This window comes from Chiloscyllium plagiosum, chromosome 2, assembly GCF_004010195.1.
Source record: "Chiloscyllium plagiosum isolate BGI_BamShark_2017 chromosome 2, ASM401019v2, whole genome shotgun sequence".
NCBI classification, from domain to species: Eukaryota; Metazoa; Chordata; class Chondrichthyes; order Orectolobiformes; family Hemiscylliidae; genus Chiloscyllium; species Chiloscyllium plagiosum.
In genome coordinates, this window is record NC_057711.1 from 111,616,888 (window position 1) to 111,638,579 (window position 21,692).

The window sequence follows — 21,692 nt, forward strand, 5'->3', positions numbered from 1 at the left end:
TCGGGGTGGAAGGTGTTGGTAAAGTGGATGAACTGTTCAACCTCTTCGTGGGAGCACGAGGCAGCGCCGGTACAGTCATCGATGTAGCGGAGGAAAAGGTGGGGGGTGGGGCCAGTGTAGCTGCGGAAGATGGACTGTTCCACATATCCTACGAAGAGGCAGGCATAGCTGGGGCCCATGCAGGTGCCCATGGCTACTCTTTTTGGTTTGGAGGGAGTGGGAGGATTGGAAAGAGAAGTTGTTCAGGGTGAGGACCAGTTCAGTCAGTCGAAGGAGGGTGTCAGTGGAAGGGTACTGGTTGGTACGGCGGGAAAGGAAGAAGCGGAGGGCTTTGAGTCCTTTGTGATGGGGGATGGAGGTGTACAGGGACTGGATGTCCGTGGTGAAGATAAGGCGTTGGGGACCGGGGAAGCGAAAATCATGGAGGTGGTGGATGACGTGGGTGGTGTCCCGAACGCAAGTGGGGAGTTCTTGGACTAAGGGGGACAGGACTGTGTCGAGGTATACAGAGATGAGTTTGGTGGGGCAGGAGCAGGCTGAGACAAATGGGTCGGCCGGGGCAGTCAGGTTTGTGGATTTTGGGCAGGGGAAATGCTACAGATTGCTACATATGGTGCAACCCAAAAAGTTGTCAGAATTGGCACAGATCCCATGCATGCATCCCCACAGGTCATCAACATGCCTTAGGAAAACTCATTGCAAAAGGTGACCAACAGAAGTCAGCCCTGTTAAGTAAAATGGAGAGGCTCAGTTCTCTGGGAAAGAGGAAGACAACTCAGGAGGGTTGCAATGGGGAAGGAGAGGAGGATCAGAGATGTTTTGCACAAGGGTATGTTCTGAGGGAGAAGTATTTTAAACCTATCAAAGACATTTAGCTAACTAGGAGCCAGAGAAACTTGTAAATCAATTATCTGAAAATCAATATACAATTTGTAGTTTAAGACCAGAGAATCAACTGCCTGGTTAAAATGTTTACCTTTTTGTAGATGCAATTGAAACATTAGCTGTGACCATACCAGTCTATGGAGTTTAGGGTGATAAATATTTTGGTACAGTAATGTCTGTCAAATGTTTTGAAAAAAAAAAAGAGGGTTTACTTATCTGTTCTCGTGCAAACTGAAATACTGTGGAAGCTAAAACATCTTGTGCTGTGGTTTAACAGTGGGTTGATAATGAAAGCTATTGATCAATTCTCATGCTGCTTCTGTGCAAGTACAAATACCTAACTGCACAAATAGAGATGAGAATCACAACATGACTGCATCATCTAAGAGTTGATCTAAGATTCAAAAAGGAGTCCCTTTAAAAGATCAAGAGCACTCTGGTTGAAATAATTAGTAACAGTATTGCACCGTGCTCAAATAAGTGAGCTAAACCTACACTTTTGGAAAGCACAAGTTTCATTTATCACTGGTATGGTGATCAGAGTATACTTTTCTGGGGACAGGGGTTTGAATCCCATCTTGGTAAAGGGAGGAATTTGATTTCCATGAAATCTGGACTTAAAGCTCTTAATAGTAGCCATGTGACCATTGCGGATTTGAAAAAAACAACTGGTTCATAAGTGTCTTTTAGAAAAATAAAAGAAACATCCTTACTCTGTCTGACCTACACAACTCCAGACTCGCGGTAACATAGCCAACTTTTAACTATTCTCTGAACAACAGTTATGGCTTTGCCAGCAACATCCCATGAACAAAATTACATTATTCCAATTATTCTTGAACAGAGACACGTATGGTTGGACAAAATAGAAAGGGCCTTGATGTATGCAATTACCATTCTTAAATTAACTGATGAGTAACACATTGAAGAATTAGACTGTAACTCCTCTTCTAGGCCCAGAATTTTGCTATGGAGGGCACCCCTTTAGAAATAATCCCAGCATACACCAGTGAGGGAGAAGCAATGTTTTGTGCAGGTGGGCAACAGCCCTGCAGATGTGTTAGAAGAGGTTATAAATGCACATTAAAGTGCATAAGGGGAAGCGCCCAGGCATTTTAAAACTCCTACCCTGCAAGTCTTTAGGAACTATGTCTCGATTGTTGCATTCCCTATCACCCACTGAACCCAGATAAGTTTTTAAATTCATACACAAGGATCATAAATCCCCACACTTCAGTTTTCTGCAGTCTTTCTCAGTTTTTAAATTATTCAAAGGTTTGCTATTTCTGTTGATAAATACGTGAAGGCTTCTAATACTAGATTATTGCTGTCAGCTTCATTTCAAATATCTTTGTTGCAACAAGGTGCCTGTCATTTCAGTTTTATTGAAAACTCCACATTGTTAAACCCCTTCAATTGGGGCTATGAATTCCAAAGCTTGATTATGACAAAAAAAAGCTGTACATGGATGAAGCATTTGTTCTTTTAAAGTTATTATGTAGTTAAAAGGAATGTAAATCTTAGGAAATGGTTTTATAAATTAGTGTCTTTTCCCCCAATATAGTGAGGACTGCAGTGAACAATTTAACAGCAAATTCTCTTCCCTGCATGAATCCCAAGGTATATCCATGGTACACACCTGGTCTGACTTGTGTGACTCTGTTGCCTTCTCAAATGGCCTAGAAAGGTAGTCAGTTCAAGGGCAAGGAGGGGACAGGCAATAAATGCTGGCCAACTAGCAATGCCTATGCACTACAAGTGAATTTTTAAAAAAAGTTGGCATTATGTGCACAAGGGCACAGGCGGGTTGTGGATTGGCACTAAATTGAGATAGGAGAAAGTGAAGACTGCAGATGCTGTAGTTCAGAGTAGAGTGTGGGATGCTGGAAAAGCACAGGTCAGACAGCATTAGAACAGATGCTTTGGACATTTGTGCCCTTCATCAGTTTCTGATGAAGTTTCTCTAGCTGCTGCCATGCACAACTTCAGCAGTCCAATCAGTGACTAGAGAAATTAGAAGGAAAAGTTGAAAGGCTATTTTTTCCAAACTTCAACACATTGGCAATGTATGGAGTGCAGGCCTTTCATCTAGACACCACTAAGCCAGGCTACCTCCAAATCTGGAATTTGGGTCAGGCAATCCTGGACAGTGAATCTCACGCCTCATTTCCCAGTCAAAACTCTATATTCAGGCAACCATCTGAGTTCTTAGTGGGGTACACTCGATGTTGGGCACCCAGAGACAAAACCCAAGTGTCAGTTCCATTGCCTCAGCTGGAATGAGGACAGCCAAGCTTGTAATTTCACCTTTGTCCTCCAGAGGCCAGTGCTTTCTAAAAGCTTGTAGGTAAGTTTTAATAGGCCAAATGGGCAGACATAATTGCAATTATTAATAGATATTAAACCACACCCAGCCTGCATTGTGGAAATATTTAGCTCAGCATTAAGCCAAAGGCTGACCTTGGAGCCGGCAGGCTGTCTTATGAGACAAAACCATGGCTTTAAGAGGGATTTTTTTTTTAAAAAAAGGAAAGCATGTTTGAGGCAGAGATAACAAGCAGACTGCTCAAAGCCAATAAAGTAAACAGCTTGAAGCTTTGGGATATATACTTTTTTTAAAAAAAAAAAAAGTGTTGGAGCAATAGAAGCAGTCTCTATATGGGGTCAAGCTCCCATGGAACCAGGATTGAGTTTTAGCTTTCTCTATTGTCTGGAGTCTTGAAGGTGGCTCTGGAAGCTTATTCCTTTGTTACAGCAAAAAGCTGGGTCCCTCTCCCTTCAAATTGCATGAGGTAATTTTACTGCACTTGCCTTTGCAAAGGAGGAGTTTGAGATGTTAATTGTTTCTGTTCCAATACAGTAATGTACATATTAATTTAACTTTTCAATAGTTACAGTTAAGCCAATTTTTTTGTTTTGTCTGTATTTTTACACTACTGTTGTTAAATAAAACACTATTTTAAAGTCAAGTAATTTGACCAATCGATTGTATCTGGAACACCACTTCATGCTTACCTTTAAAATAAAAGAGTTAGTCTAAAACCTATCTACTTAATATTTTGATGGGTTAGACTTGGTCCATAACACTCAAGGGAAAATTGGTTCGACTGGACTGGTAGTCACCAGAATTTAGGTGAACAAGAGGTAACCTGATTGAAATGTATAAGATTCTAATAGGGCTAAATTGACTAGACGTTTCCCTGGTTGGAGTCTAGAATCATTAGTAGCTGAGATAAGGAAACGTTTTCTTCAGTCAAAAAGAAAACCAGTAGCAAACTTGTGGAATATTCTGGAATAGAAGGCCATGGAGGCAGAGTCACTGAAATTAAGAAACAAAGGTAATCTTTGTCTTAAACTATGAAGATCGACACGACATCACAGGGCACGAAGGGAGAGCACGAGTATGACATTTAGGTAGAGAACCGGGCAGGTTCGAACGACCGGATGGTCCACCGCCGCCCCCGGCCGACGATGTCGGGGGCCTGCACCGCGGCTCCTGGTGTGAACACGGTCGGTATATCTAACACACACACACACACACACACACGTAACCAAAAACTAAAAGCCAAAACCTTTTCTTGAATGGGAAATACCGCTCAGGCTTCAGCCTCTTCACAATGGGCTGGTTACTTCTGTTGTTGAGAAGGCAAACATGCAGTTCAGAATAAATTGAACAATTTTGTTTCCACTTTCAATCTGACTAAATAAATTTGGGATCAGATTCCTTTGCCCACGTCTCGTTCCTCAAGCTATAGACAGATGTCTACAGTCCCTTGTAAAAACTGCTAATTACCAAGACACTCCACATTGCTTTGATGATACTCATTTTGAAGAACCGTACTGGTATGATAAGCTAAATGGCCTAATGCACCATAACCATTCTGAGATTGTGATATAATAGTGTGACTTTCAGACGTGTTACTCAAAATCATGGTCTTCAATTTTCCAAGGTTATCATCAAGTACATATCAGGAAGTTATTTTAAGAATCTGGGGTTATAGAGAGGATTAAAGAGGACAAGCTCAAAATCCTGAGGAAGAAAAAAAAATTGTCTGAGCAGCTACCCTAGGTCTACACCAAATGCAAATCCACAATGGACTGGTTCAGCCTACGTAAGAGAATTGTCTGGCTTACCAATTTAAGATGTACCAGTCTAAATCTCGAAGGAACATGTACCACAATGATTCCAGGTTCTGTGCAATTAAAATTTAGCCTCCGAATCCACAGTGAATTTCTGCGAAAGCATCCAGCTAGTGGATATGAAGGGATGGGAGAAGCTGGATTCAGGGGGGGAAAAAAAAAAGCTCTTTAAGATAAGAATTTAGCTCTTAAACATGAGCACCTCCCCTGAAGAGCAATGAACAGGTGCCTCTGTCCAGTACTGGATGATTTGCTTGACCAAAATGTTTTTTCACATCTATACATATAAAATGTAAAATAAATCAATGATCTGCAATAGTTGAACTCAAAACTGGTATACTTTCTCTTGGACAGGATATGCAGGACCAAATTTTTGCCCATCCTCTGCTGCTCTTAAAAAGGTGGCGTTGAGCTACCTGCGAATGGAAGTTGATGGAAATGATTTTCAAAAATCAATTTAAATTACTGTGGTTAACCTGTTGAAATAATCTAGATCAGCATACTGAGTTGCCTAACCAGCATGGATGCTGACCATGCTGCACCACATTAATTCAGAATACTTCTGAATTTCTCTACAAAGGAATTTTACAGCATTGGAACTATTTCAGTATGCACCTTTATCAACATTTATCAGCATGGGTTAACTGTTCTCTAAATCTGTCCAATCGGTGCATGAGGCACCACTTAAATTAGAGCAAGACTGGAAAAACAATGGGAAGCAGCATTTATTTTGTGAAGAGAATGGACATCCTGCTTTCTCTCACTTAGAAAGAGGAGTTCTGCTTTGAGGGGAGGGCAAGTCAATGGAAAGCTTTAATAGATGTGTGAGCCATTTGCTAGGTAAGGGGTTTTCTGGAATATGGAACAAAGGCAAGTGGAGTTGAGAATCAACCATCTAAAATGAAAACTGTGGAAGAGATTCAAGGGACTGTTGAATCTCTTATTTTTCTGTTCTCAATATAAGAACACCCACTATTCACTAGTAAGTGCTCACAATCATTATTAGTCTCCCAAAATAAAGCAGAAACAAATCAGATACGCTGATACTATAAAATTGGGCCTATTTAGGAATTGGCTCTTGGGATTAAAGTTAAAAAAAGTTCAGTAACTTGCACAATCTGAGCCTAGACCAGAGAGGACTATAATTTGTATTGCACCACACTATACACAGTACAACATGCCCTATGGCTAGATTGGGATTCAATGGCTCAATTAATACTGGCATAGATCTGAAGGCATGTTACCAAGCTTTTAGACAGTGAGTGGTACTCACTCCCTGCTTCTCTTCTTTCTTGTAAGCAGCAGTTTCAAGTTTGGCCTCATATTCAGCTTGCACTTGATCTCTTTTCCTAAGCACATTCTGAATAGGAAAAAAGGGAAAAACTGGCTTTGACTCTTGTTGGCAAAACTATGGTTGACACATCTAACAACCACCACCCACTATCTAAAATCAACATAAACAGCAGTTTTGTTAAGCTTCATGAAGTTTGATTTATCAAAGGAGTATTGTACATATTTGCACTTTAAGCTTCAGCACACATACAAATCGCACTCCAGATAAAATGTTGACAATTCAGAAATTATGCACTATGCTTCAACTGGCATCTAGAAGAACGCAAACGTGAATTGGACCATGCTTACAAAACTGTGCCAATGAGGAAAATATATTAATCTCTCACTTCAACATGCAAAATGACTAATTTGAAGCACTTTTGTGCATATATTACATACATTGTGATGCATATTCTAGTTGCAATGAGTACATTAATTACAAATTGCAAGAACAACTTATAGTCCATGATTAATACTGATGCTTCAGGATATCATTGAACACTAGCATGTCAAGTTACCATATTAAAGAAAATTTTGCATGAATTTTCTCATTTTATTATAGGTTTGGAAAGAACTTTTAAATGGAGAAATGCACGGCCTGCACACTGAAAGAGCCTAGATTTCTCTAGATGCTACAGCCTTTCAACTTTCAAATTTTGAATTCAATATACATTGATATTTCATAACTTGACCAGCAATATTAGTGTACCAGTAATTCAGAAGCAAATATTCCAGAGACAGGGGTTCAAATTCTACCAAGTTTAGTTTTTTAAAATGTCATATGAAATTGCCAATCAAATCAAATCAGCTCTAACTGAAGGGGTCTCACTGGCAATTTCAAAGACAAAATCTGTAGTGGGCAAAATGCCAGCAACGCACATCACAAACATGAAGATAAACAACATTACAATAATGAAGCTAAGAAACCTATTTCAAAGGTTTTCAAATATCAGTCACAAATAATTCTTACATCAGGTTTAAAAAAAGGGAGGCTGATAAAATCTCTTACCTTCATTGATTCTATATAGAGTACATATTCTCGAAGGACAGGAAGAAAGTCATCAGACATGTCCTCAGACAGATCTTCCAGGGCAATGCAGTTGCTGCCAACACAGTTTGATACCCCATTGAGGGGCTTGTTTAGTTCTTCTTCTATAGCAGACCAGGAGGAATAAATGGGCCCATATTCTCTAAGCTCCACTAAATATTCTGAATGATTAACAAAGTAAAATTTCAATTCAGATCTTGAATGTCAATAAAACTGTAAAATATAACATTTTCTGTTAAAAACCTTCTCTCCCCTATTCACCTCCTAATATTCCTTCAGATCTCTAGTTCTGAGAAAAGTTCATGCTGAAAAAAGTGCCAAAATTCCCTTTCACTGGAATGCCTCAGGTGTTCCATTTTTATTTCAGATTTCCAGCAACTGCAGTAGTGTGCCATCTTGGCTCAAATGTAGCACTCCTCAGTTAGGAGGGGTCATGGGTTAAAGCCCCAACCCAGTCTTGCCCAGCTAATCCAAGCCATTCAACACAGTATGAAGGGTATGTTACATTTTAGAATGCCACCATTTGTTCCATAAAGTAATATTATTACCAGAAGGGATTAATACTATACATTTGGAGTCCACTTTGCAATTTAGCTACCAGGTTGATTTGTAAGCAATATTATGTAGTATCGCAGAACGTCAAGACCAGTACATACTTAGGAAAATTCAAGTTAAAGATCAATCTCCACACTTTGGTATTGTAGTTGAGACAGTAGGCAGGGGAATAAAAACATCTGGAGGTGGCTGTTTGAACAAGCTGAGATTTGTTTTCACAGAGGAATCTTGATGACCTGGCATTCGATTATCTGAACATCAGATTATCTGGCAATATCACAATGTTCCAATGCTCGGTTAAACTACATTATCAGGCATTTGATTTACCGAATGAAATACTCTCTGCCCATGTCCTTTGGATAATCAAGGTTCCTCTGTATAGCTGGCTCATTGATTAATTTCCTTTGACCAATAATGCCTAGAGGGGTTGTACTACTGCAAGCAACTGGGATTGATTTTACAATTTGTTGCAATCAATTGAGACTGAAAAGCTTGGAAAACAGATCTTGTCTTCTGTGAAATTTACATTAGTATGCCACCCAGACCTGCTCCAACTTAGTCAACTGGACATTCCAGAAAAGTTCCTCATGTTGAACTGACTTTTGCTGAAAATGGCAAGAGAAACCCATTTTCGGAAATCAGTTCAAAACAAAAGTGCACCATAAATGTGTGAAGTACAAAGTCAAAAGTAGTTGACAATTTAGTTGACACTACAAAGATAAGATGAATTTTGGTTGACAGCACTCAAAGTTAAATAATGAGGCCTTCAAACATAAATGACCAAATGGCTAGCTTCCAAAACAGTCAAGATAATATCAAGTTAACTGGGCATCACAAGGACACCAAATAACAAATTCATTCCAAGTGAGAAGAGAAGTTAACAGTAAATCAGACCAATCTAGAGCAGAATGAGAAAATACATGTTGGTAACAGTTATGACTGAGCAGCCTGTGAACTAGGGAGTGCTAATTTGAGAGCGCCAATCACAAGAATTTGAACAAAGTTTGTGCGAAGATTTGTAGCTCGGGTGCTCGTTGTTGTGGTTCTGTTCGCCGAACTGAAAGTTTTTATTGCAAACGTTTCGTCCCCTGGTTAGGCGACATCAGTGCTTGGGAGCCTCCTGCGAAGCGCTTCTTTGATGTTTCCTCCGGTGTTTATAGTGGTCTGTCCCTGCCGCTTCCGGTTGTCAGTTTCAGCTGTCCGCTGTAGTGGTTGGTATATTGGGTCCAGGTCGATGTGTTTGTTGATGGAGTTTGTGGATGAATGCCATGCCTCTAGGAATTCCCTGGCTGTTCTCTGTCTGGCTTGCCCTATGATAGTAGTGTTGTCCCAGTCGAATTCATGTTGCTTGTTGTCTGCGTGTGTGGCTACTAATTTGAACAGTTAGAAAAACATTCTACCCTAAAGGAATTTCAAAAGACAGTGCTCAAGACTTTACATACAAGTTCCAAATGAGTGTATCAAGTACCTTACCTGCTTGTTCTTTGACTATCCTCTGGGCAATTCGGTCAATTGTCCCCAACTTCTGAGAAAACATGTCCAAGTAATCCCCCATAGCAGCAAACTCAACAGGCCGACTTCTTAGCTTGTAACCTCCAGTAACATATTTCACAGATTCACCCATCTTGGTAATAAAAGCTAGGCCTTGCTTTTTATAAGGATTCAGATCCTGCAGGAGTAAAACCACCACCCCCCCAAAAAAAAGTCACTTGCAAGTGGACAAAATTTCAAGTTTTTTTTTTACCTAGACCTAGAGGTAATTGGCAAAATATGTGAGGATGAGAAGAAAACAAATTTTAATAAACTGGAATGCATTATATGAAGGAACAATGGACACTTGCAAGTGGACAAAATTTCAAGTTTTTTTTTTACCTAGACCTAGGAGGTAATTGGCAAAATATGTGAGGATGAGAAGAAAACAAATTTTAATAAACTGGAATGCATTATATGAAGGAACAATGGAAAATTTCAACAACATTTTAAAAAATAATTCATTTTTGAAGTGGAAGAATTTGCAAGTGTGTGGGGAAAATGGACAGGCAACAATTCTTTGAGAGCCAACACAAGCATAATGGGTTCAACAACCCCATTATGTTGTATAATTCTCTGCATCCAGACTGCAGCTGATCACTGGTTAATTCAGCCAAAATAAAAAAAAAAAAAATCACTAACTTTCTTCCCAACCAGTTCTAAAAGGTCTCCCCTTTACATGAAGGCTATGCCCTCCGGTCCTAGTCTCTCCTACCTATGGAAATATTTTCCCAACATCTATTGTCCAGGCCATTCAGTCTTATGTTTCAATTAGAATTCACCCTCATTCTAACCTCCATCAAGTATAGACCCAAAGCCCTCAAACGTTCTTCACGTTAAGCTTGTCATTCCTGGAACCATTCTCATGAACCTCCTTTGAGCATGCTCCAGGGCTTGTACATCCTTTGAGATATGGGGCCCAGAACTGCACACAATACTACAAATGAGGTCTGACGAGAGCCTGAAAGCCTCAGAAGTAAATCACTGCTTTCATATTCAAGTCCTCAAAACAAATGCCACCATTGCATTTGCCTTCCTAACCACTGACTCAACCTGCAAGTTTACCTTGAGAGAATTCCAGACTAGAACTCCCAAGTCTCCTTTCACTTCAGATTCCTGAACTTTCTCCCCATTTAGAAAATAGTCCATGCTTCTATTCCTCCTACCAAAATGCATGACCTCATACTTTCCCACATTTTACTGAGTGCCACTTGTTTGCCCCAATATGGATCCTTGCAGAATACCACTTGTCACCAGCTGCCATCCTGACAAGGACCCTTTTAGCCCCACTCTGCCAGACAAGCAAGCTTCTATCCAGGTCTTGCACCTTGCCTCCAACACAGGCCCTTACTTTACTCAGTGGCCTCCAATGTGGCACCTTGTCAAAGGCCATCTTGAAGTGCAGGTAGATAATATCTATTGGCTCTCCTTGGTCTAACCGAATTCTGGTAGATTTGTCAGGCATGACCTCCCCTTGATGAAACCATGCTGTCTTATTTTACCATACACGTCCAAGTATTCACAATGGATTCCAGGATCTTTCTCATAACCAAGATTAGGCTAATTGATCTGTAATTTATTGTCTTTTGCTTTACTCCCTTTTTAAAACAGGAGTGCCTGTTAGCGATTTTCCAATCCTGTCAAACCCTCCCTGACTCTAGCAATTCCAGTAAGATCACTAACACCTCCACTACATCTTCAGCTATTTCACTTAGAATGTTGGGGTATAGTCCATCTGGTGGTCCACGTGATTTATCCACCTTCAGGCCAGTTTTTCTGCACCTTCTCCTTGGTGAAGGCCACCATACTCAGCTCTGCCTGCTCACACTTTAATTTCTGGAATATTACTTGTGTCTTCCACCGTGAAGACTGACATCAAGTAAATATTCAGTTACTCAGCTATTTCCTTATTCCCCATTATCTCTCCAGCATAATTTTCCCAGTGGCCTAATGTCTCCTTTTTGCCCTTTGTCTAAGGGAACTTAGTCTTCCTTTATATAACTGGCTAGCTTACCCCCATTTAATCTTCCCCCTCTTTGTTGCCCTCGACTGGTCTTTGCAAGCTTTCCATCCTCAGGTTTCCCACTGCCTTTTGCCACATCATAAGTTTTCTCTTTTGCTTTTATGTTAGTCCAGACTTCCCTCAACCACGGTTGCCTCATCCTCCCTGTACCATGCTTATTTTACCTCTGGATAAATTGGTCTCCTGAATTACTCCCAGAAACTCCTGCCATTGCTGTCCTGCTGTCTTTCCTACTAAACCCCTCTCCCAATTTTACCCAGCTCCTCCCTCATTACTTTTGTAGTTGCTTTTATTCAGTTGTAATACCATTACCTCCGATTCTACCTTCTCCCCCTCAAATTCGCAGAGTACATTCAACGACGACGACCACTGCCTCCTCAGGGTTCCTTCTGCTTAAGCTCTCAAAAAGTCTGCCTCATTGCTCAACACTAAATCCAGTACTGTCTCTTCCCTAGGGGACTCCACCACAAGCTGTTGACAAGATGGCTTTTTGGAGCACTGTACAAAGTCCTTTTTGGCAATCCACTAACCCAAGTTAGTCCCCAGTCCACCTACATATTTAAACCTCCCATGGTCACTGTACCTTTGCCTTTCCTACACATCTTTTCTATCTCCTGGTTTATCTTGCACCCCAGCTCCTTACTATTTAGAGGCCTGTGCATGGTTTTTCCCAAAAAAACCATTGCAGCTCCTCAATTCTACACCATCTGACCCTATTTTGTTTTTTACTACTGATTTAATTTTATTTCTTACTAAGGAAACCCCACCCCTCTGTCCACCTGTTTATGTTTTCAATAGGATTTATATTCTCAAATATTCAGCTCCCAAACCAGATCCCCTTGCAGCCATGTTGTGATGGTCACCAAGTCATACTTGCCAATTTCAATCTGTGCCACAAGCTCATTTACATTATTCCTTATACTGCGTGCATTCAGATACAATATCTTCAGTTCTATATGAATCACATGTCTCATTGTCATTTGTACATCCAGTGTGCTTGAAGTTTGATTACTAATGCTTTCTATACAATCTGTCCTGTACGTATCTGTGTTGGAGAATTTGATAACCTCTCCCAGGTTCTGCACTCTTCAGTCTTTAATTCAGGTTTTCTAATTTCTCCTATAACTGAGCCCTGCACCCCACCCCTCCATTTAGTTTAAAGCCTGTCTACAGCCCTAGTTATCAATTCATTAGGACTCTCGTCCCAACATGGCTCAGACTACCATCGCACTGGAACAGGTCCCTTCTTCCCCAGTATTAGTGGCAATGTCCCATGAATTTGAACCTACTTAATCTTACTGACCCTGTGCCAATTAGCTCATGGCTCAGGTAGTCATCCAGAGATTAGCTCCTTTTCGGTTCTGTTTTTTTTTAAATTTAGCCCCTAGCTGTCCATACTCCCTTAGATAAAACTAGGGCACAGGTTCTGCTATGTCATTGATATCTACGTGGATTATGACCATTAGATCTTTACATTCCCACTCCAAGTTCCTCTGCGGCCCAGGGGAGATATCAGATTTGAGCAGCTTAACTTTGATCGTTACATTGTGATAAAGAAATGTTAAGATTAGTTTGTAAAATAGGAGCTCATACATAGGGAATAACATACTAACATGAATAGAAGATTGACTGGTTGAAAACACTATACATTAATTTTTTTATTACAGAATGTGAAGGGGTGTCCCACAGGAGTCTCAGCTTTTTCCAAATTTTCTCAATCTGGGGCGAGGGAAAGTAATTAAAATTTGCAAATGACAAATAGGAAGGTATCTGTAAAGATGACACAGGGAGGTGTAGATTGGTATGGATAGGTTGAGTGAGTGGACAAACATCTGGCAGACAGAATATTAAGTGGAAAAATGTAAAGTCACTCACTTTGACAGGAACAAAGTAGTGTGAGAACAACTGAAGAATTTTAGCAATTAAGGTAGTTAACAGAACGTTGGAGAAATTGAACAGGATGCTTTGATGCCAAGGCATACAAGATTAAAAATCACAACGCCAGGTTATAGTCCAACAGGTTTAATTGGAAGCACACTAGCTTTCGGAGAGTCGCTCCAAAAGCTAGTGTGCTTCCAATTAAACCTGTTGGACTATAACCTGTGTTGTGATTTTTAGACTTTGTACACTCCAGTCCAACACCGGCATCTCCGAATCAAGGCATACAAGGCAATGGACCAGTGCTGGAAACTGGGATTAAAACAGTTGATAGTTATTTTTGACTGACATGAATGTAATGAGCCAAAGAGCTTTTTTTTTGCTGTGCTGTAGATCTATGATATTGATATTATGCTTCAGTTATACTTGGCATTAGTGAGACATCTCAAATTACTCAGTTTTGCCTCCTTGTACAACAAGGATGCAAATGTGTTAAGTGCATGTTAAGGAGATTGACACCTGGAATAAGCAGGTTGTCTTATGACTACAGGTTGGATGGGCTGGGTCTGTTTCAATTGGAATTCAGCAGAACGAGGGTGACTTAATTGAAACAAACAAGATTCAGAATCAGGACAAGGTGAAATTGGTTTAGGAATAGCAGACAGAATATTACTGCAGATGCTGGAATCTGTACTGAAAACAAAATACTGGAAATCACAGCAGGTCAGGCAGCACGCATGGAAAGAGAACAAGCTAACTAGATAATTCTTCAAAGCTGATGTCAAGTGTGGAGGGGACAGCATTTATGCTATTGTGCTGGGGAAGAAAGGATGTTGTTCATGTGGAGCAAGTGATCAGAATATCAGAACTGCAGAACAAAATGGTTTTTCCCTGTCTGGCAGTTAGACGCACAGTCTCACGGAAATTTTGGGGCAGGGGTAAGGAGGAGGATAGAGGACATGGTGACAAGAGAATACAACCAGTAAAACTTTAAAAAGGGAAGGAATGAGAGTGGATTCACATAATCTGAAGGTGCCAAACTATATTAAATCCACAAGGTTGGAAAGGGCTAGTTGTTCCTCCAGTTTGCGCAGTGATTCGCTTGAGCATTGCAGCATGCCAAGGACAGACAGTGGTCATGCAAGCAGGACACTTAAAATAACAGGCAGCAAAGTCTGGGTCATGCTTGTGCACAGACCAGAGGTGTTTTGCAAAGCGGTCACCCAGTCTGCGTTTAGTTTATCTGATGTACAGTAAGCCACATTACTGTGCAACAAACAATACATAAGATTAGCGGAGATCAGGTGAAGCAGCATTTCACTTGTAAAGACAGTTTTAAGCCCTTGAATGTGAAGAGGCAGGTGTTGCATCTTCTGTGGTTAGATGAGAAGGTGCCATGGGAAGGGGTGTGATGTTGGCAGTCAAGTAATGGACTAGACCGTCCCATAGGGAACGATTCCTGCGAAATGCAGATGGAATGAGGTTTAAGATCTATTTGGTGGTGACATTCTGCTCAAGTTGTCTGAAATGGGAGAGAATGATCCTTTGAATATGGAGGCTGGTGGAAAGAGTGAGAATAAAGGGGAACCAATCAATCATTCTGTTGAGTGATGGGAAGGGGCAAGGGCAGAAGTAGAAGTAGTAGAGCAGATGCAGTTGCAGGCCCTATCAACCACAGTCGGTGGGAAACTACGTTCATGGAAGGGGGAAGCCATGTCAGCAGTACTAGTTTTGGAAGGTGGCATTCAAACAGATACAACATAGGCAAAAGGGACACCAAACATTTTGCAGGGACCATTTCCTCCGGTACACCCTTGGCCATTCCTCGACCACCAACACTAGCCCCCTTCCCATGTAACCACAAAAGGTGCAACACCTGCCCTTTACCTCCTCCCTGTTCACCATCCAAGGGCCTAAACACTCTTTCCAGGTGAAGCTGCATTTCACCTATACATCCTCCAATCTGATCTATTGCATTCACTGCATCCAATGTGGTCTACTTTAGATCAGAGAGAGAAAAAACAAAATGTAAACTAGGTAGCTACGAGGAACACCTCCAGTCAGTGTACAAGCAATGACCCCAACCTTCCCATAATCGGTCATTTAAACATAGCATCACTCGCGCATATCCACTTGTCTGTCCTCGGCATGCTACAATGTTCCAGCGAATTACAGCACAAGCTGGAGGAGCGACATCTTATCTTCATTGTTCGGTCATTCTCACATTCCAATCACTTAATGTGAACTATGAACACCCTTTCGCCCCCAGCACTATTGCATAAATGCTGTCCCCTCCACGCTTGGTCACCTTGAGTGTCATCTGGACTCTATAAACATTAGCTTGCTCATTATGGATGCTGCCTGACCCACTTATTTCCAGCATTTGTTTTAGGACCATCAAGCAATTGTTTAAAAATTAGGGGTGATCCTTTCAGGACAGGGCTAAAGGCAAATTCACCAAAATAGAAAACATTGGCACTATCACAGCAGTAAATGGGGGTAGAGTCTTTTTTTTGGTTTTCCAAAAAAAAAAGTCTCATTTGAATGGCAGAGCACATTCAAGAGGTAGAATGGCCTTTGTTTGCTCGAAAATTTGTATTTTTTACTTGCTTTAAGGGTTTTGTGGTCAAAGCAGAGGTCTGGCTATTAGGATTGCTTATATACTACATTTCCTTACATGGTCATCTCAAAATACTAGTCTACTGTATTCACACAGTTCAACCAGTTGGTGACTTACCACCTGGAGAGAAATTTGAAACAGGCTGATTAGTTTGGTCCTTATAACAGGTTTTTTTTGCAAAAAAAGTTAAACACTTCAATGTAACGTCACTTAAACAGTTGAAAATGTAGATGTGTTTGAACCTATCAAGCTCTAAATTACATTCTTCCAAGACGATTGATTTACATTGCATTAACCCAACCAAGTAAAAATGTACCCATGTTTAAAAACTCCATACAGACTGTAACCAGAGGGTGGATCAAACCCAGGTCCCTGGCACTGAGGCAGTGATGGTAACCATTGAGCCACTGTGCTGCCCTGAAAAAAATTGAATTGATTTTTAACAAGTTTTTAAAACTGACATTTTTAGAAATCATAGAACAGGAGGCCATGGGGAATGTGAGCACAGTTAATTGCAGAACAGCACAAGTGATAAGCCTTTTTGAAGTTTAACTTTTACAACAGAATCTGGAAGGCCAAGCATTGATGCCACCTTGTCAAAACAAAATGTACCACTGCAATCACAATGGCATCCAGCATTTGCATATTCTGTCCATATCTGCATGGGCTTCCTCCTGGTGCTCTGGTTGCCTCCCATAGTTCAAAGATGTGCAGGTTAGGTGGATTCTGGGACATTTAGCATGGCCAGTACCCACAACACAGGCTAGATGGATTGCCATGGGCAATGCTGGGGAGTTTGGGGGGGGGGGGGGGAGAGAAAGAAGAGATGGGCAGGGTTGGTATTCAGAGGGTCACTGCAGACTCAATGGGCAGAATGGCCTGCTTCCACTGTAGGGATTCTGTAACTCACAATGAAATCTGAAAATATACTATTTTGTGGCACTTCTCCCTCATTTTTGAAATGCTCAAGGCCGCCATTATATAACACCCTACCTGTATATTAAAAAAGTTCATGTTGTGGCTCAAAAGCTGCATTACTGGATAGTAAAAATCAATAATCAATCTTGACATCCAACCCCACCCTGCAAAAGTCATCTTTTAAAAACCAGCCCTGTTTCTGAAGACAGGGTCAAATTAGTGCTGATCTTGAAAGGTCATTCAACATTAATTCTTCACAAGCCTTCACAACTAATACTGACCCTTGGTGGGTGGGGGGGGGTATAATTAGAATATACATTTTGATGCCAGATCAATATTGCATAATGCCTCAAACTGCAGATCAATGGATGAGAAAAAAATACTCTCAGCTTCGGAGACTTGTGCCAATCTTTTAATTACATAACTAGTACTAAATATTTTGTATTTAAGTTGCTATTTCATTTATTATCACATCACAGCCTAATCTTAATATTCCATTGCAACAAATTTCAACTCCTTCATACCATTTGATGATACAGGTTGAAAATTGCCATACCTTTACCGTTAGAAAAACGTTGAAGTGGTCATTGAAGGAAAGAACTGGATGATCTGCGATTCTTTTCAGAAACTTGTCTAGTGCTTTCCTTCTAGTTTCCACAAAGTCTTCGGAAAAGCGATCCACCACTCCCTTCACTACAAACTTTTCTGGAAGAGGCTGTACAAAAACAACAAAAGTCTCCAATTACTAATGTTGATAATTTTAGTTTTCTTCCCATTCTCAAGCTGCAAACGGGATTTTGTAATTCCAAGAAAGAGACACAAACTGCTATGAAAATGCTGTATTAGTCAAGCGATTGATCAGGTGGCCTAATGAAAAGGCAGACTTAGAGATGACCTATAAAAGGCTTCAAAATTGTCTAATGTTCAATAAGTCTCACAGAAATTACGTTTTTCAACTTGTGGAAGTAAACAAACACAAAATGCTATTAATGAGATAGCCATTAAAATCTAATAAGGAATCCAGTAGAACATGGATCTCATCACTTATGAATAGTAAAGAATAGGAAAGAACAGTTCAATGGTTATTTCAGTTAAAACCTAAATTCAGTGCAAATAATCCACATTTTAGTTGATTGTGAAGACAACAAACTATTCATTTTCTAAAATAAAGTTAACATTTTTGTCCTATACTGTTTAATATGAGGGGTGACCTTATATACAGTTTTATAAAATCATGAGGCATGGATAGGATAAATCGACAGTCTTTTCCCTGGGTGGGTGGGGGCGCGGGGGAGTTGGGGGTGGGGAGGAGTCATCCAGAACTAGAGGGCATAGGTTTAGGGAGAGGAGGGGGAAAGATATAAAAGAGACCCATGGGGCAACCTTTTTCACAGAGGGTGGTGAGAATAAGGAATGAGTTGCCAGAGAAAGTCATGGAGGCTGGTACAACTGCAACATTTAAAAGGCATCTGGATGGGTATATGAATGGGAAGGGTTTAGAGGGATATGGGCCAAGTACTGGAAATGGGACTAGATTGGTTTGGGATATCAGGTCGGCATGGACAAGTTGGACCAAAGGGTCTGTTTCTGTGCTGTACATGTCTATGACTCTATAACATGTGAAGTAGCAAGATTAGCAGAGAGTGAAGAGGAATCTAGTTGAATACATAATCAGGTAAAAGGAATAGAGGGATATGATAATAGAGTAAATGGGAGTGAAGTGGAAGATGACTTATGCTTTCACAAATATCAACCTATTAGGTTCAATGGCCTTTTTCTGTCACGTAAAATTCGAAACAATTCTAGGTAATAGTGCAATTTAACATTCTCCCGCAAGTCATCATTTTTGAAAGGATACTGTTGGTTTATAAAGTACACAACATGACACCCACCAGTTCATTACTTAAGCCACAGGATATAGGGGCCAAGAGTTTACCAAGATTACATTGTTTTATGAAAACAGATACTAACCATGTAGATAGATTTGCACAACGGATACAGGATGCAGAATACACTATTTAAGTGGTGATAAATTAGGCTATACATAAAGAAACTAAAAGATTTTGCATGAGTCTGCTTATTACTAAGCCAAGACAGGGCCTAAACTTAAACATAGCATCATTTTTTAATGTTGGCTATGTAACAACAAATTCTGAAGGCATTTTAAAAGCAAAATAAAACCACAAGCAGAAATTAAGTCAGGTAATTAAAAAGTCAAACTGGTAGGTTTTAAAGCATGATTATTAAAAAGGAGAAGTGTGGAGTAGACGGAGAGATGAAGCAATGGCATTTATTTGCATGACAGAGCAATAATGTGCTGTATTGCAATATTGCCGAAATTGACATTCTAGGTCATTGAGAATGCATGCTAAGTTATAGGATTAAAAAAGATTTATTGTCCTTTGAACAGTGCATTACAATGTAAATAAATGCACAGGCAACAGAGTCAGCCATCTCACTTCACGTTTGCACCCAAATAAAAAAAGTGCAAAAAACTGTTCAAACGTTGTTGCAAATCCTTGAACTGGCCCTGTTGACTGTGTCTATGTGTGGGGATTGAAAGGAGAACAAATCATGGTCTCAAAAAAAAGTGACTTCAGAAGAAAGTAAACATTTGTTTCAGCAGTCAGCTCATCGATTTCCAGCTGCTGCTAGGTTTGCACTCAATGTGCAAATATCACATCTGTGATTTAAGAGGGTGGTTTATACATGACGACAGTGAGATTGCTATTAAGATAGTAGGGCTGAAACTGCCAGAAAGATTTGTTTCGAAATAAATTCAAGTGAAAGTATCAAGGCCCAACAATTCTAGGAGTGAAAATGACTCAAAACCTCTGCACACACTTTAAACTACTCTAGTGTTGCACAACTATAAACTGATTTACTGATGCCATTAGAATTGTGCCCCTGAGCTACAAGGAGGACAAAATCAGATTTATTTTGTATTGCCTTATAGCTTGGTCATAGAATCCCTTTCACATGCAAAGTGGCCATTCAGCTCATTGAGTCAGCACTGACCCTTTGAAGACATCCCTAGTCCCCCAAACTATCCCAGTTATCCCACATTTCCCATAGCTAACCCGTCTAGCCTGCACATCCCTTGACACATTCAAAATTAATCCAGTCCCATTTGCCAGACCTTGGCCTATATCTCTATCAACCCTGCTGCCATAGCAACATTTTTGGGGGAGCGGGGAGGAGGAGAAGAGGGGGGATTGGGGTCACGTGAGAGGTATGTGCTTGTGTGGAAGCGAGTGGCATCCAGCCTGTCAATACACAGTCTGGAGTACAGCACTGAAGACAGGCTGAGGATTACAAAATACATTTTACAAATATTCCAGAAGTCTTTCACAAATCTGCATTATGTAGATTAGTGCAATTCCTTGGACCAATACAGCCAAATTTAAATTCAACACTGCATCCACAGTACTTTGCTTTTACTTAAACCCAGTTGAAAATCCGAGGATGAATGAATCTTGCTATTTGTATACTGCTTTACACAGTGTTTAAATACTTTTAATCCAGTTCTGATAGGCATAACTATTCAGAATAACACTGAACTTGCAGTAGATCTACAAAGACACATTGAGTCAAAAAGGGGATGTGTCTTATGTACAGCAGTGTGCTTCAGTTCTTTGTTATGCAGCTAAAAGCGTGACTGTATTTCTCCAACATAATCTTGGAGAGACTGGTCAATTGTTTCTCCCACAAACACCCTGACATCAAGTGTTTTCTTCACTCTTAGGGCAGAAGGCTACATCATCTTGGAGCAAGGTCAGCATGGATTATTAAGAAAGTAATGAACTTGAGGCATTCATTGGAAACTGAACGGATTTTAAATAAACAATAATTCTGAAAACTGGATTTAAACAAAAAAAAAAAAGGAAAACAGGGATTAGAATGCTTTTGCCTACTTACCGGGGGGGGGGTAATTGAAAGAATGAGCCAATATCTATAGAAGGTATATACTTGGCTTTCTTTCTGGAGTACGTTGTATACAATGGAGCTTAAAAAGAGAGACAGCATAGTCTCTCAAAAGATGCTTAACAATGACAGATTATAACCATCATAGGACAGTATGTGCCAGTCTATTACAAACATGTATGCCATGGTTCTCCATTAAAAGAATACTTCATAGGTAGTTTTCTGCAAAGTACTACTGCAGTGGCCCCATTGTTGAGATTAGACTAGTTCTGGCAACATTGTAATAGGTATCTCACTGATTGCCTATGAGCAAGATAGTCACATCTTTATTTTCCAACTCCCTTTTGGAAGAAAACACTGATATTCTATACCACATAGACGAAAAAACCTTAATGTTGAATTACCACCCTGAATGAGCACGTTTCAAATCAAACCAACAGAAGGGTAAACTACAACTCACCTTCAGTTATGTACCCAAAATAAACAGGGTGGAGGAAGAGAAATTTTTAAAATGGTACTGCACAAAAAAAAAGTGTAGGACATGCAGCTTGCTATACCACATCTCTTACATTAAGCGAATGTGCAGGTAGAAGTCAAGGATCAGGTTTGGTCTTTGTGTCATTCAAGCATTATTAATGAATGTTTCTTGGACAAAAGGGAAAAAAAAAGTTCTCTGTTCAAAACTGGATCTCTCAGGAGTGGTCAGTATCTTCGGGCAAGAGACTTACAGGATGCCAAAATCAAAAAGGAATATGCACCAACTTCAGATTTCCACGTCACTCCCATGTCGATTGCAGTTACTATGACAACACTAAAAATTGATGACGGATGATTTGGAG

At 40.2% G+C, this 21,692-nt stretch overlaps 1 protein-coding gene across 4 annotated transcripts in view; it reads right to left on the reverse strand.

Moving 5' to 3' along the window:
- Positions 1-21,692, reverse strand: part of snx30 (sorting nexin family member 30) — a 77,561-nt gene that overhangs the window by 31,026 nt on the left and 24,843 nt on the right. For 3 of the 4 annotated variants that reach the window (XM_043715777.1, XM_043715768.1, XM_043715752.1), the window contains exons 4-7: positions 17,486-17,644; positions 9,434-9,629; positions 7,367-7,566; positions 6,299-6,385 (exon numbers count right to left, since the gene is read on the reverse strand). In XM_043715777.1, coding sequence (XP_043571712.1) covers positions 6,299-6,385; positions 7,367-7,566; positions 9,434-9,629; positions 17,486-17,644 — 642 coding nt within the window. The remainder of the gene's footprint in view (positions 1-6,298; positions 6,386-7,366; positions 7,567-9,433; positions 9,630-17,485; positions 17,645-21,692) is intronic. The other variant, XM_043715760.1, reaches the window with a different exon arrangement.